Genomic DNA, 16,953 nt, shown 5'->3' on the forward strand with positions numbered 1-16,953 from the left:
CTATCTGGTTTGTACTTGCTTTTCCATTTCCTTAAGGTACATTGTTGGATTGCTTATGTGAAATCTTTTTACCTTATTGATATAGGCATTTATTACTATAAACTTCCCTGTTAGCACTGCTTTTGTTGTATCTCATAGGTTTTTGATACGTTGTGTTTATATTTTCATTTGTTTCAGGAATTTTTCTAATTTCCTCTTTCTTGACCCAAAGATTAGAAACATGTTATTTAATTTGCCTGTATCTGTACAATTTACAAAGTTCCTCTTGCTATTGTTTTTCTAGCTTTATTCCATTGTTGTCTATGAAGAAACTTGATGTAATTTCAATTTTTTAAAAATTTTTGAGATCTGTTTTGTGTCCTAATATATGACCTGTCTTTGAGAATGTTCCTTGTGCTAATAAGAAGAATGTGAACTCCATAGCTGTTGGAAAACATGTTCTGTAAATGTCCATTAGGGCAATTTGGTCTACTGTGCAATTTAAATCCCATATTTCTTTGTTAACTTTCTAGATGATTTGTCTAATGCTGCGAGTGTAGTGTTGAAGTTCCCAACTATTTTTGTACTGAAGTCTTTCTCTACCTTTAGATCTAATAATATATGCTTTATATATGTGGGTGCTGTGGTGTTGAGTACATAAATATTTAGAATTGTTACATCCCCTTGCTAAACTGATTACTTTATTATTACATAATGACCTTTGTTTCTTTCTTTTTTTTTTTTTTTCTTAAAATCTGTTTTATCTGATGGAAGTGTAGCTAGTCCTGCTAGTGTTTGGTTTCCATATGCATGAAATGCCTTTTTTCATTCCTTTTCTTCCATTTATTCTTCCATCTTTCAATCTATGTATGTCTTTCCAGGTGAGATGAGTTTGTTGTGTGTGTGTATGTGTATATATATATTATATTAATATATCATATATTTATATAATATATAATACATATTATATTTGGGTCTTTTAAAAAATCTATTCAGTCTGTATCTTTTGAGTGGAAAGTATATTCCATTTAGATTGAAGGTTGTTATTAATATAAGAGGACTTATACCTGCCATTAATTACTGCCTTTGTGTAGTCTTTGTTCCCTTCTTTCTCTAACAGTTGGTCACTTTATGTTATATGTTACATATGCTTTGATTATTCTTTTCTATTTTTTTCATAATTGTGATTTGGTTGTTTTCTGTAGTGTTACCATTTGAGACTTTTCCTTGTTTTTGTGTTTGTTGTATCAGTGTTGTTTATATTTTTATGTTTTCTTGATGGTAAATATCCTTCTCTTGCTTTCAGGGAATAGAATTCTCTTAAGCATTTCTTGTAGGCCAGTCTAGTAGCAATAAATTCTCTCATCTTTGGCTTATAAGGAAAGAATATATCTTCTTCATTAATGAAGGATAACTTTGTTGAGTATAATATCCTTGGCTGACATTTTTTTTCTTTCAGCACTTAGAATACATCATTCTATTTGCTCCTGGCCTGTGGGTTTCTGCTGAGCAACCCACCCTTTGTCTGATGGGGTCTCTTTATAAGTGACTAAACTTTTATTTACTTTTTTTTTTTGCTGCTTTTAGAATTCTCTCTTTGCCTTTTGAAAGCTTGACTATAATGTGCTGTAGAGAAAACCTTTCTGAACTGTGTCTATTTAGAGAGCTCTGAACCTCATATCTGGATATATTAATATCTTGCTAGACTTGGAAAGTTTTCATGAATTATTTTGTTAAATAGGTTTTCTAATCCTTTTATTGGATTCAGAAACACCAAAAAGTCTAATGTTTTGTCCCTTTGTGGTATCTTATATGTTATGTTTGCTTTGATCTTTTTTTTCTTTTATTCTTCTGTTTTCATTTGTATCTAACTGGGTTATTTTTTAAAAACCTGTATTCAGTTTCTGAGACCCTTTCTTCTGCTTGATCTAGTCTATTGCTGAAGTTTTCAAATGTATTTTGTGTTTCACTTAGTAAATTCGTCAGTTTCTGAATTTCTTTTTTTTTTTTTTTTTTTTTTTGAGACAGTTTCACTCTTGTCACCCAGGCTGGAGTGCAATGGTGCAATCCTGGCTCACTGCAACCTCTGCTTCCCGGGTTGAAGTGATTCTCCTATCACAGCCTCCTGAGTGGTTGGAATTACAGGCATATGCCACCACACCCAGCTAATTTTTGTATTTTTAGGAGAGACAGGGTTTCACCATGTTGACCAGGATAGTCTCAATCTCTTGATCTCGTGATCTGTCCACCTCGGCCTCCTGAAATGCTGGGATTATAGGCATGAACCACCGCGCTCAGCCTGTTTGGTTCTATTAAAGATATCTATCTCTTTGGTAAATGTCTCATTTATATCCTGAATTATCTTTCTGACTTCTATTGCTTTTTGGTATTCTCCTACATCTCACTGAGCTTAGTAACAATATTTTGAATTTATTTTATGACTTTAATAACTTTTACTGGGATTTATTGCTGGAGAATTATTGTGTTCCTTTGGGGGTGTCATTTTCCTGTGTTTTCATGCTTCCTGTGTCTTTATATTGGTATATGCACATCTGGTAGAATAATCATTTCTTACAATTTTTTTGAATTTGCTTTCATAGAGGAGAACATTTTCCTGAAGATGTTATCTATGAAATTAGATGGGTAGGAAATTTTGGCTTCTATTCTCAGTATGTACTGTCCTGTAGCCTCTGTATAATATCTTCAGTTGTAAACAGCAGCAGCGCTGTCTATTATTTCCTTCATGGCTTAGGGTGTGGTTGTTAGTGGAGGCTGTAGTAAACTTTTGCTGGGGTTTGGACACCAGGTAGGTCAACCTTTGGACATTTGTAGTAGCAGTAGCAGGCTGAGTGTGCCTGTCCTTGGACCCTAGGGCAGTGTACACTGGTACCATTGTTAGTGAATCCAGGCAAGCCAATTTTGGGGCCCCCAGGTGGCTTGCTCAGGTGGTTCAAATGGCAGTGGTAAGGTAGATGGGTAGGGAGGTTCTTGAGCCCCTGAGGGGCTGGCATGTCACGAGTAATGGCATTAGCAGTGGCAAGGCAACTCTCTGGGACCCAAATCTTCCACGCTGATATTGACAGTGGCTGTGCCAACCTGAGTGGGCCAGCCCCCAGGCCTGCAGGTGATGTGTGTAAGTTGGTGGCAGTTATGGTGGTAGCAGCAGTGGTTGGGTGGCCATGACCAGAAGGAATGCTCAGGTGCCAATGATGGTATACTGAAATGGGCAATCTTCAGGCCCCTGGATGGTGTTCCTGAGCACTGAGGGGTAGGACTGAGCTGGGCAAACCTGTCCTTAGGCCCCCTGGTGGTGTGTGCGGGCACTGGTTGTGGTAAGCAGAAGCAGGGTGATCCCCTGGGAGGCCAGTACAATGTTAAGGTAAGGGCCACAGCAGCTGTACACCATGGCCCTCCTACTGGAAAGGAAAGAGCTGCTTTGAGAGTGTGTACTTTGCTTGCATCTCAGCCCCACCACAGTGGCGGCAGCTGTGGGCAGAGAAATTTATCCTGAGGTACATGAAAATATGTGGCTGCTACTCTATTGTGGGATGAAGGGGTCACTGCCTGTGGCTCTTGCCTCAGTCTTGGTGGCAGCCAATCCAGCCAGGGAATGTCAATGGTGCTTCAAGGATGTGGAGATGCATGGGCTGTTGGGCATCAGGGTAGGATGCAGTCTGGTGGGGGCTGGGTCTTTGAAATGGTGTCATGCTGCAGCTGCCTAGGACTCAGAGGTTTGTGGGATTCAGCATGAGTTCTCTCTCTCAGAAGAAATACTGTTGAGTGGTCTTCAGCTCCTTATATTAGTTTCAGGGTCCATGACGGTCAAAGGGCTCTTCTTTGGCTAGCACTATAGGAGCCTGTGGTGGGAATGTGGATTGTGAGAGGTCTCCCACTTACCCTTGCCCAACATTAGGGAGCCTCTCCAGGCTCCCAGCGAGCCCTCACTTCCCTTTCCTTCCTTTTTTTTTGGTGCTTCCTGTCACTTTTCTGTTGAATTCCAGTTTTCTCCCTTAGATGATCTATTCAAAATGTGACAATCTACTTACCATTTTGGCTCCTCTCCATGGAGTAGGTGCATATGATGAATCCAGTCAACCACTTTGAAGACTCCTTTCTAAAACTTTGAAGGCTATAAAATTTTACCTGGACTTCCCATTTTAGTTATTTTAAACAATGCTGCAATGAAGCCTTCGTTTCTCTCTCTCTCTCTCTTTCTCTCTCTCCCTCCGTGTGTGTGTGTGTGTGTGTGTGTGTGTGTAGGTCCTTATTTATATTTGAATAGTTTTGTGGAATAAATATCTAAAACTGGAACTTATAGGCTAAAGGGAAAGTGTCTTTAAAATTAAATAAATTAGAATGGACAAATTGCCTTCCAATATATTATTTCAATTTATACTCTCATAAGAAATGAAAAGGTTGCCTGTTTCTCAACAATCTCACCAGCATTGGTTATTATCATTAAAATTTTTGCTGATCAGAAAGATATAATAATTAACCTCATTATTTCAATTCCCCAATTTTTTATTAGTGGAGAGTTTGAACACTTCGAATCTGTTAAGCATTTGTACATTAATCATTTGTGAATTGCCTTTATCTTTTTCCAACTGGAGAAATTTATCTCTCTTATTAAATTTTTAATACTTAGTTTACTGGGGTTATTAAGCTTTTGTCATTAATTACAATTTTTAAAGTTTATGTCTTTTTAATATGAACTTTAGCCAATTTTTTAGTCTTATCTTTTAATACTTATGAGCTTCACATTGTGTTTTTATAGTCAATTATTTTTATACCCAAACCTGATTATTTTTCCTTTCCCTGTTTTGATCAATTTGATTCATATTTTCAGGCCTAAATAGAAAATTGCTTTCTCTGCAATATGTTGCCAATCTCAACCACACTAAATCATTCCTTTTTCTGTGCCTTATAAAAACACATAAACACATATATCTAACTACTTTTCATAGATAATTTTATACACATTTGCCTTTTCTGCTATCATCTTCTCAAGGACAGAGATCATGATCTGTGTCACAAAGATCATAGGTGCAAAATTATTACGACTAGACCTACTATATGTCCTTGATATATCTATGAATCTTGGATTATATAAGATGTAGGGCATTATGCTAAGGGCTGTTGCCTAAGCCTTTCCAGACACAAATAGGCTACATAGGTATTGATTTTTGATACTTAGAGCTGAAGCCTCCTCACATATATCTGGGATGATTCAACAACCATTTATAAAATGGAATAGTTTTAAATAATTACCACCAACTTCCTAGGGAAAAAGCCGATACAGGTTAAAAGGGTTTCCTTCAAAGTTTACAAAGAATAAAAAGAAAATTGCCAAAGTAAGAGTTATGTAGTTAGCATCAATCATTCTGGGAGAACTTTTAAGTGTTAATATTATTATCTACCTCGTGAAGACATGACGGGCATGCTTACACAGTCTATGAATAATACAAACATGGGATATAAAGTAACATATTCCTTTTTCTTTTTCTTTTTTTTTTTTTTTTTGAGATGGAATTTTGCTCTTGTTGCCCAGGCTGGAGTACAATGGCACAATTTTGGCTCATTGCAACCTCCACCTCCCAGGCTCAAGTGATTCTCCTGCCTCAGCCTCCTGAGTATCTGGGACTACAGGCACCCACCAACACGTTCGGCTAATTTTTGTATTTTTAGTAGAGACAGGGTTTCACCATGTTGGCCAGGCGTGTCTAGAACTCCTGACCTCAGGTGATCCACTTGCCTCGGTCTCCCAAAGTGCTGAGATTACAGGCTTGAGCCAACGCACCTGGCTGAAACTGACATACTGGACAACAGAATCAAGAACCCAGAAGTTCCTTGAAAATAGACTGAAATGTCAAATTGTTTGGAGAGACTCCACTCACCTTTATTTACTAACCTAATGGAGTTCATTTTTCAGTGATATTAAAATAATTCAAATGAAAAAGGCACACATTCTCTGCCATTCAAATATCCTTTGCTAACAATCAGAACAAAACATGGTGATTCCATTTCATGACTAGTTATCAATGTTTAGATTGTATCAAAAAAGTCAGTAAAACTGGGTTAAATTTCTCAATTTCAAGATTTCTATCTCTAAGAATCTGACATATTTTTTCATGTCCCTAAGTTCCTATTTCTTGTATAGTGAGAGAATGCTTGGCTAAGATCCTCACTTAATGAATATTGTATTTAAGAGGAAAGTAGTTTATTTGCAGACTTTAGGAATTATTTAGCTTTAACCTATACATGGAAAAGAGTAAAGAAAATATGCTACCAAGTAATGGGAAAAAAAGAGCCTCACACCAGTTGTTGTAGCAGTTCAGAAAGACTAAAATTCTAAAAGGATCCTACTCCCTACCTTCTAAACCAGAACACTAACCATTAACATCCTGGGTAAGTTTACCATTTTTCCATTCTTGTTATCCAACTCCATTTTTGTGGCCTTGACACATGGACATATATGAGGCTATAAAAATGTTGGAATAGTCATAGGGTTTTTTTTTTTTCACTGACAGAGCAGCCACAGATAGGCAAGTTTACTCAGTTAAATTCTTTCTCACTCTACCTTTACGTTCCTTTCAATACAGATGCCTCCAAGTGCCCTATTTCATTTACCTCACTGGCAAAACCTCATTTGTTCTCATTTTGTCTTTTAGCTCTTTCTGAATCTCCTCCTATGGGGACCCACTGTGTACCTTCAAGCACTGGGCATGACAAGCACAGCCCTGTCCTCCTTTAGGACAAATAAACAACTACAACACTGTGTAAGAATTATTAGGCATTACGGGGCAAAGAAGAATTATCCAGAGAGGAGAAAATATGTGAATGGTATCCTCCAGGAGAACATTTCCAAGAATACAAGGAAGTAAGAAACAACATGGCACATTAAGAAACTGCCTGCTAGAAATGGGTGTGGTGGCTCACACCTGTAATCCCAGCACTTTAGGAGGCTGAGTCGGGTGGATCACCTGAGGTCAGGAGTTCGAGACCAGCCTGGCCAACATGGTGAAACCCCGTCTCTGCTAAAAATACAAAAATTAGCTGGGCATGGTGGCACGCACCTGTAATCCCAGCTACTCAGGAGGCTGAGGCAGGAGAATCGCTTGAATCCAGGAGGCGGAGGTTGCAGTGAGCCTAGATTATACCACTGCAGTACAGCCTGGGAGACAGAGGGAGACTCTGCTCATCAAAAAACAAAATTCAAAAAACAAGCAAAAAACTACATGCTTCAGTGTGTAAGAGAAAATTCTTCATTTTTTAACTTCTTTAACTTTTTACCAACTTTTATGAGTCCAAGACTCAGAATAGAAAATCCCTGGAGAGAATAACAGGTTTTCCTAGGCGGCTTCTATCCCTCAACTTAAGAGATGATATTTTATGAAAATTGGGAATGTCCTAATTTTTCACTGTCAAATCAGAGTTTACACATATTTACGTTGAATTATGACATATTCCAAGGCCTTTAATGACCTGCCCCTGGAATTATTTGATAGTTTCATTTCACTAGCTCAAGGACTGAGAACTGTATCTGTCTTGGAATGAAAGGGGCCAATGAAAACATGTATTTTTCCCTAATCAAATTAGTGACAAGGATCTGTGTATTTGCTGAGTTATAACTTTCATTTTTTGTTTCCTCTTGCCTTTCTCCACTTGACTTCCTCCCAATATTAAGCAGTATATTCTATATCCAAATGTACACAGCAAATATTCCAGTAAAACATATCAAACAAGGTAAGCCATTTTAAAATCATTACCCTTAATCTTGTCAACAGATACTCTATGATATCCCACTGTCTAGCTTAGCCCCACTATTTTTCTAGAAATTTTTGGTAGAAAAGATAGCAGGACTTGTGCAATAAATAAGTGATAAGAAAGAAAGAAAAGAAAAGAAAAGAAAAGAAAAGAAAAGAAAAGAAAAGAAAAGAAAAGAAAAGAAAAGAAAAGAAAAGAAAAGAAAGAAAGAAAGAAAAGAAAAGAAAAGAAAAGAAAGAAAGAAAGAAAGAAAATCCACCAACATTATGAAAATGCACAAACACAGGAAATTTAAACATCTCAGAAAGGTGTTCTAATATGATTAATCCATTAAACTCCTTAGCTTACCTGGGAAGTATGTAACATCTATGATCTCACCACTTTATAAATGAGGAACTGGGGCCTAAGATCATGAGTGACTCAGTGGTATAACCAAGAAAAGCCTGTTTCATGTATTAGTTTTTTCTTCCCTCTTATTCTATCACCAGGTACTTAAACCTACATATGCACATAGAATTCTTGTGCATAAATTCCTCCTGCATTAAAGAAGGATAGAGAAGTGGTTTGTTATGGTAGAAAGTGCTCTGGATCGGATTCAGATCTAAAATCTGATTCTTTGCCGGCCACAGTGGCTCATGCCTGTAATCCCAGGACTTTGGGAGGCTGAGGTGGGCAGATCACAGGAAGACAGGAGTTCAAGAACAGCTTGACCAATATGGCAAAACCCTGTCTCTACTAAAAATACCAAAAGTAGCCAGGTGTGGTGTTGCATGTCTGTAATCCCAGCTACTTGGGAGACTGAGGCAGGAAAATCACTTGAATCAGAGAAGCAGAGGTTGCAATGAGCCAAGATCATGCCACTGCACTCCGCACTCTAGCCTGGGTGACAGAGTGAGACTCTGTCAAATATATATATATTTATAATATATATATTTATATATAATATATATTTATAATATATTATATATATTTTTATATATATATTATTTTGCTGTCCCTACCAGCTAGAAAGCCTTGAGCTGGTACCATCTTTTCTAAATTGGGGTTGACATGGGGAATGATCAAGATAAAAGATGTAAATAATCTCCCTCCCCACACGAATGGAAACACATGTATTATAGATATTTGAGGCAGACCCAGAATCCATAATCCACACCAAATCTTCTCTCAGCTAACAATGTTGACTCTCTTCCCAAAGGCCTTGGCCATTCAGAGCCACTTGCCTTTTCACACACTATTGAAAAGACAGGTTTAACAGAGCTATAAATAGCATAGGCCCAAAGACTGAAGAGAAAGCCCATGCCACTCACCCACATGGGGTCACTCAGGTCCGAGTCCTGCATGCGGATACAGTCCATGCTAATCTCAATCTTATTTGTCGCACCATCTTCTGATGGTTCATCCACAAAGTTCAAGTCAATGGGCTGAACTGAACATATAGGCCTAACACATAGGAAAGAAAAGAAGTGAGTTAGGCATGGAAAGGGACTACAACATACTCATGCTATCGTTAACAACAAGCACTTTCTAATTCAAAGTCAGCAAGGCTCATTGGTTTCTTGAAGTTAGAAGCCCTAGGTTTGAGTCCCGGCTCGATCACTTATCAAATGTGTAATTTCAAGCAGTTCAAATCCAATCCTCATTTGTTAAATGGGGATCATGACCTCCGCCCTCCTCAGATAATTAGTGGGTATGATGCAGGAAATAATGGCTGCATCTGTGATAGAGTATTTTATACTCTATTCCTAAGGGTCTCCAGTGTGCTGAAATTCTCTTTTTACCTTTTCTTAATTTATTCACTTATCCAAACCTGCTTTGAATAAAGAAATAATAATACTTTTCACAGCAAGGTATAAACAACACAATTTAGTGTTTTATCTTCTCAGTGAATACCTGCATTATAAAAGTAGATAAGTCTTCAAGCCAAAGGAATGGATTCTGAGTATCAGAGAAACATTGGGGAAGTGAATTTGGTGCAGGAGGGCTTAGGCCCTCCAAAATTATATCACCTTGGATTAGTAAGGATCTTTTGGAGTTAGAAATGGAAAAAAATCACCACTGAATTTTGAACAAAGCGATGGCATTGGAGTCATTAACTTTTCCTAAATAACTTCTACTGATTCTAGAAAAAACATACCGTACTAAGCAATATTTTGACCACCCACATTTACCTATTTAGCTCAAGCATAACATTTCTTGCTTGTTTTATACTTACTGTTCTAGAAAATCCCAGATATGCTGGAAAACCTCTGGACTGAGGAATTCATTTGTCTGTGTGCTCTGGGACATTGTGGATCGGTAATAACTTTCTTTCCAAGAGAAATGAGCTGGGGTTTCTACGAAACTTAAAAGGACAAAAATGAAGCCAGTATTATACTTTCTGTATTTATGACACTTAATATTTAAATTAAAGCATACTCTATCATGAAAACATCAAGTGAATCTATAAAATCAAGCAGGTATATATGTAGCACATGTTACAAGTTACACAATTGGTATTTCTTCAGGCAGTGTAATGAATCCAGTTTTGCCAGAAAATCAGGCAGATCTCCAATGCTAGACAATCTCATCTTCTATCAAAGCTCTCCTTTCCTAGCTAATAGTATTATTATGCTCTATACCTCCACTATCCAACATCTGTGTTCTGTAGATTTTGAAAAGAGAATAAACATTTCCTCATTAAATCTGACAGCAAGTCTGACCTATCATTAAACCCATTTTGTAAGAGTCTCAAATGATTATCTGCCCATTCTGCCACCAGCAGGTAAGAAACAGAACCCAGAAACAGAAATGAGCTCAGAAAATTTAAAATTTTCCCCAGTTTATTCGTCCCTCCCATAACCACAATCTTAGAATCACACTCAGGGACAATGAACTCAAACCTGCGGACCTAATATTTTTTAATCTTTTTATCGCCAGTTACTTACCTTGATGTGTGGGTGGTTCTTAATTAAAGTGTAGAATTGTATATTAGACTTAATAATAAGCAAACATCTCAACGCTTTGCAAATGAATCCTATTTCTGTTTGCTTCATTTTGCTGCTGAGCCCTGAAGTTTGCTTTACTTATTTTTTTTTTATTTTTGAGATAGAGTCTTGCTCTGTTGCCCAGGCTGGAGTGCAGTGGCTGGATCTCAGCTCACTGCAAGCTCCGCCTCCCGGGTTTATGCCATTCTCCTGCTTCAGCCTCCCGAGTAGCTGGGACTACAGGCGCCTGCCACCTCGCCCAGCTAGTTTTTTGTATTTTTTAGTAGAGACAGGGTTTCACCATGTTAGCCAGGATGGTCTCGATCTCCTGACCTCGTGATCCGCCCGTCTCGGCCTCCCAAAGTGCTGGGATTACAGGCTTGAGCCACCGCGCCCGGCCAGCTTTACTTATTTTTTAAACATTTATTCCTATATATTTGGAGGAAAACATCAGCTTTCTCAGATGATGCATTCTCCAAATCTAAACATCATCTGGGCAGAACATCTTAATATGTGATTTGTGATAATCAGTAGACTAATTTTATCCCATGATAAAATTGGTCAAGTTCTTAATTGTTACTGTTCCTGTTATAAAGAATTTTAAAAAATACTGTATTAGGATAGTCAATCATCTTCTTAAAATTTCAAATATGTGTTCTGGTCTAGTAATACAGTAGAAGTTAATAGTATTAGATTTATTAATGCTGATTTCTAAGCTACCTGTGATAGCACACTGATTTGCTCAAGTTAAACATGCATAGAGGATTTATTTGCCAGGAAGCATAATGGAAACTGGAAATAAAAGGTGTATAATAGTGTCTCATCTTCTAGGAATTGATGGTATAGAAGGAAAGACAGGAAAACAAACCTACAGTTAATGTGTTAGCAGTGTAGATAGCACTACGAAAACATAAAGATGAACAATGTAAAGGAAAGAGTCTTAACTGATGAAAATTAGGCAGGTCAGGTAAGAGCTAATGGTACAGAGTGGGCACTCTATGATAACAGCATAAACAAAATACTATAATGGAAAATAGCTTGATATGTGTGAGAAAATCACAAGCAACTCTGTGTTAATATGGTGAAAAATTTTGGGCAGAGAATGCTGGGAGATTAAGCCAGAGAGATAAGAAGAAAGTTATATACTATGTTTTTAAAAAGGCTATGTCAGTACTTGTGGTGAGTGTGTGTGTGTGTGTGTTTACGTATTTCAAAATATATTAAATGATATATATTTATATATTTAAATGATATAAATATATATCATTTAAAATATTTATATATAAATGATATGTACATTTTAAATATCTCAGAATATTTTAAATAAATTTTAAATTGAGGAAATTACAGATTTACATGCAGTTGTAATGAATAATACAGAGAGATCCCATGTACCCTTTACCCAGTTCCCTCAATAGCAACATCTTGTAAAACTACCATATAATATAAAAACTGCAATAGTGACATTGATAAAATCCAGTGATCTGACTCATAAATCCTCAGTTCTACTTGTACTTATTTGAACATGAGTATATATATATGTGTGTGTGTGTGTATTTCATTTAATACAATTTTATCACGTGTGGAGTAGAGTATCTATCACCACAGTCAGTATTAAAGAATTTGATTCATGAGACAGACACAGTCAGACTATGTTTTATATTGGTAAATCTGGAAGTTGTGTGATGGAAGAATTTACAGCATGTCAGTTTATGGGTAAAGTGACTATTTCGAATGTTCCTGCATCAGTTCAAGTAAGACAACGAAAGGGCAAAATCAATGGGAATGGAGAAGATACGGACAAAGTCAATTATGAGTAAAAAGGCTAAATCATATATTGGTTGTGTTACTAGTGAAGGGAGAATGAAGAGTCAGCGATGACTTTATGTTTCCAGCTTGATTGAACCGTGTGGTTGATGATTCTACTAACTACATCAGTAAGTATAGTTGAAAGATCTGGCTTAAAGAAAGGGAGATGATAAATTGCATTTTAGCATGTTGAATTCTAAGTACGTAGAACTCAAACCTAGTTTTATCCACACGTGATAAAATTGTATTAAATGAAATACACACACACACATACATATATACTCACATTCAAATAAGTACAAGTAGAACTGAGGATTTGTGAGTCAGACCACTGGATTTTATCAATGTCACTATTGCAGTTTTTATATTATGTGGTAGTTTTACAAGATGTTGCTATTGAGGGAACTGGGTAAAGGGTACATGGGATCTCTCTGTATTATTCATTACAATTGCATGTAAAACTACAATTTCCTCAATGTAAAAAGTGAAACCAACTTAAATAAGCCTTACACTCTAGGAAGAAAAACAGACCACAAGTTTAGAAACAGAAATCTTCCTCATAGGGTAAAAATGAATATGTGAGTGTGGATACAATGACCTATGCCGAATAGGTGCAATGAGAAAAGGTATGCGGGGCTCCACTTAGAAAACCTGAGAACTAACAGACCCTGAGAAGTTTATGGTATTTTAGAAGCCAAAGTAAAAACAAAATTAAAAATAATCAACATTACTCAATGGCAATGGGATCTAGGAAGATAAGACCTGAAAAATACCTACTAGATTTGACATGAGGAGGTCATTGCCAACCTTGACGTTAGAACCTTCTGTAGATTAATGATACTCTCAAAATATTTTAGTGTTTTGAGGAGTAAATGGGGGCGTGCAAAAGAAATGTTTTTTGGATACAATTGGATTAGAAGAACCTAAATTATGCCTAAAGAGGAAGAACCTAGTGTGGAAAGAGAAAATTTCAAGATACTGGAAAGAAAGGGAATGGCATGGTAAGAAATCCTGCAATAGGCAGGTAGGAAAAGGTCAAGGCATAGGTAAAGAGGATGGTCTTGAACTAAAACCCCTTAACTCCTCACTCTAGGATGAAGTAGATGGCAAAATTTAAGTACAGATATAAATATTTTCATACAAGATAAATAGAAGTCAAGGTTGATGACTTCAATTTTCTTGATGAAGCAGGAGGAAGACAAGGCCAGTTGCTGAATATTGAGGGGGTCAGACATTAAGTGACTATTTGGGGAAGAAAAGGTGAGGGTTTAGAAATGTGAATCAGGTTAGAAAACATGAATTTGTCATATCCCAGCCTACACAGTTATGTGATTCTCTTCAGCTTATACCACTGGGGAAAGGAACAAAAAAATAGATAAAAACAATACTACTGTTGTTTCACTGAACAGGTTACATCAGAGAATTAAGGGAATTGTGAAGACTATCTTTGGATTCAGATTGGAGAGGGCGGGAAGAGGGTCTAGGGCAAGGAAACCCTGTCTATTCCAAAAATACAAAACTTAGCTGGGCGTTGTGGCAGGTGCCTGTAATCCCAGCTACTCTGGATGCTGAGGCAGGAGAATCTCTTGAACCCAGGAAGCAGAGGTTGCAGTGAGCCGAGATCGTGCCACTGCATGCCAGCCTGGACGACAAGAGTGAAACTCTGTCTCAAAAAAAAAAAAAAAAAAAAAAAAAAAAAGAAAAAGGAAGGAAGGAGAGAAAGATAAGGAGAAAGAGAGAGAAAGAGGAAGAGAGAAAGAGAGAGAGAACGAGAAAGAGAGAGAATGAGAGAGAGAGAACGAGAGGGAGAAAGAGAGACAGAGAAAGAAAGAATGAAAGAAAGAAAGAGAAAGAAAGAAAGAAAGAAAAGAAAGAAAAGAAAGAAAGAGAAAGAGAAAGAGAAAGAAAGGGAAAGAAAGGGAAAGCAAGGGAAAGCAAGGAAAGAAAGAAAGAAAGAAAGAAAACTATGTCTCTATGAGGTCAAAACAGTTATATAGGGCAGGAATTAACAAAGTTAAATTGGTAGAAATGGAAAAGTGGGATATCAGAATTGATGAGGTCCCTATAATTAGAAGACCATCTGATAATCCAGTATCTTTAAATTAAAAGGTTACATTAATTTTCTTCACTTCTCTTTTGAGATTGTGGCCTACTTCGTTTATTTACTGCCAAATAGCTAGTAGAGAAGAAGTAAAAGTTAATGGATTTAACACTGAAGTGAAATTTAATACTCTCATGATGACACTTTTGAATATGCTCGATTAACATTAAAATTTGTCTTCAGATAAAACTGAAGTACAAGAAAACAGGAAAAATAAAAGTAAATGCAATTCATAACAAATGTGAAAAATAGAAGTGAACAAAGGCATGAATTATTCAAAAACCAAAATGCAGATAAACTCCCATATGAGTGGCCATATACATGGACCCATAAGGACATCTCCAACATCCAAAGATCTAAACAGGATGCCTGATAGCTTGAAAGCCAGGTGAGCACTAGAAGGTAAACATTACCATACAAAGTAGGCTCTCAACAATAATGATATTAGTGTGTGAGATTCGAAAAAGTAAGAGTTTTTAAGTTGGCAGAAGTGTAGATTTAGTTTCTAAAGAGACTGATAGATAATGTGACCAACATCTTCAATAATAAAGACCAAGGCAGATTCTAAAAAGAGTGTTATATAGAAGGAAGACATTATCTCTAAAGCAGAAGAGAGAAAAACAGCATTGGTTCCATACTCATCATCTATTATTTCCCTTATTTCCACATAGTAAGTTCTGGTTCCTGTCTTATTTTGTTATTTTTTTTGTTTTGCTTTTATCCCTAGGTTCTGACTCCTAAAAGTCATTTCCCTGTATTTCTAACGTCACCGTAATCAGCTGTGAAAACCTGGACAAGCCTCCCGACTCCTCAAACTTCAGCTTCCTTGCATGTGACAGCATGGAGACGAGGATTTCCACCCCACTGCCTTTCCCATGCCTACCCAACCCTCAACGTTCTCTTCCTTACATAGTACTTCCTAGCTCCTAATTTAAGTATAATTTTTCTCCTTTGAACTTTGTTCTTTTATTTCATCTCATCAATGCTACTTTGTCACACTTTGCTTGTTCAACAATTAATCTACTGCAGAGGATTTTAGGTAATTTATGGGTGAAACATATCTCTCTCAACTCTGTATTTCTTGTGGTTTTATAGCTCCTTGAGGATCGAATGGAAGAATTACAAGTTTTGGAATGGGGCTGACCTAGGTTCAATCTCAGTTCTACTGATGACACGCTTTGAGGCCATGGCCAAGTTACTCAATGTCTTTGAACCTTAGTTTCTTCAACTATGCTTCCCTCAGAGGGTGGCTGAGAGGTTTTCTTTAAATGTGCTACATAATTTTTATATAGAGCCTGGTACTCAATGCATTGGTTCTGTCACAAAAAGTGCTACATCATTTGCATCCGGGACATACTTGCTGAATTAAACTTACTAGATAGTGTGTTTGAATGGTCTGTTCAAGTTTTTAAAGTGTCACATAAAAATAAAATAATTACATGAAATTTATCCCTCCCTTCCATCTGTGACCTTGGGTCAAAAAAATACCCTCATCACCACTCATTTTCTTCTAGATCACTTTTGTCTTAGACTGGCTACATTAAATGAGGCAACTTTACCCTTCTCAGGGCTTCAAGGGGCTTTATTACAAAAGTCAGGGGTGGGGAGTTGGAATTACAAAAGACAAGAGAGGAGAGTTGGAATATCCTAACTAATTTCTTTCTTAAAGGTAATGATTTATCTGAATATAATGCCCTTCACTCATGCTCCCCATCCCACTAAACCTTCTTGCCTTTTTCATTAGTCAGCGTTTTCTCCTAACTTAAAGGACTATGTAATGATCAGCCTTTTCAAGCAGAATTTCCATTAGGTTACTCCTTTTGTGACAGAGAATTTACAATCATTAACCCTGCATCCTTGACAAAATCTAATCACCTTTGTTTCTCATTCTTTTGAGTAAACCCTCCTTACAAATTGTTTAGCCAGCTGATATGGTTTGGCTCTGTGTCCCCACCCAAATCTCACCTTGAATTGTAATAATCTCCATGTGTCAAGGGCAGGACCAGGTGGAAGTAATTGGATCATGGAGGTGGTTCCGCACCACCCACTCTGTGCTGTTCTCTTGATAATGTGTGAGGCTCACAAGACCTGATGGTTTTGTAAGTATCTGGCATTTCCCTGCTTACACTCATCTCTCTTCTGCCACCCTGTGAAAGAGGTGACTTCTGCCATTTTATAAGTTTCCTGAGACCTCCCCCAGCCATGTGTAACTGTGAATGTATTAAATCTTTTTTCTTTATAAATTACCCAGTCTCAGGTATCTCTTCATAGCAGCATGAAAGCAAACTAATACACCAGCTGTATCCTACAGGTTGTTTTCATCCTTGAGCCCTT

The 16,953-nt window shown here is 37.1% G+C and overlaps 1 protein-coding gene across 5 annotated transcripts in view; it reads right to left on the minus strand.

Moving 5' to 3' along the window:
• TP63 (tumor protein p63) overlaps positions 1-16,953 on the minus strand; it is a 275,111-nt gene that overhangs the window by 152,626 nt on the left and 105,532 nt on the right. For 4 of the 5 annotated variants that reach the window (XM_030932301.1, XM_030932295.1, XM_030932290.1 and 1 more), the window contains exons 2-3: positions 9,959-10,087; positions 9,054-9,186 (exon numbers count right to left, since the gene is read on the minus strand). The exons of the other annotated variant lie outside the window; for it this stretch is intronic. In XM_030932301.1, coding sequence (XP_030788161.1) covers positions 9,054-9,186; positions 9,959-10,087 — 262 coding nt within the window. The remainder of the gene's footprint in view (positions 1-9,053; positions 9,187-9,958; positions 10,088-16,953) is intronic. 5 annotated transcript variants of the gene reach the window in all.

The sequence above is a fragment of the Rhinopithecus roxellana genome, chromosome 1 (assembly GCF_007565055.1).
Source record: "Rhinopithecus roxellana isolate Shanxi Qingling chromosome 1, ASM756505v1, whole genome shotgun sequence".
Lineage (NCBI taxonomy): Eukaryota > Metazoa > Chordata > Mammalia > Primates > Cercopithecidae > Rhinopithecus > Rhinopithecus roxellana.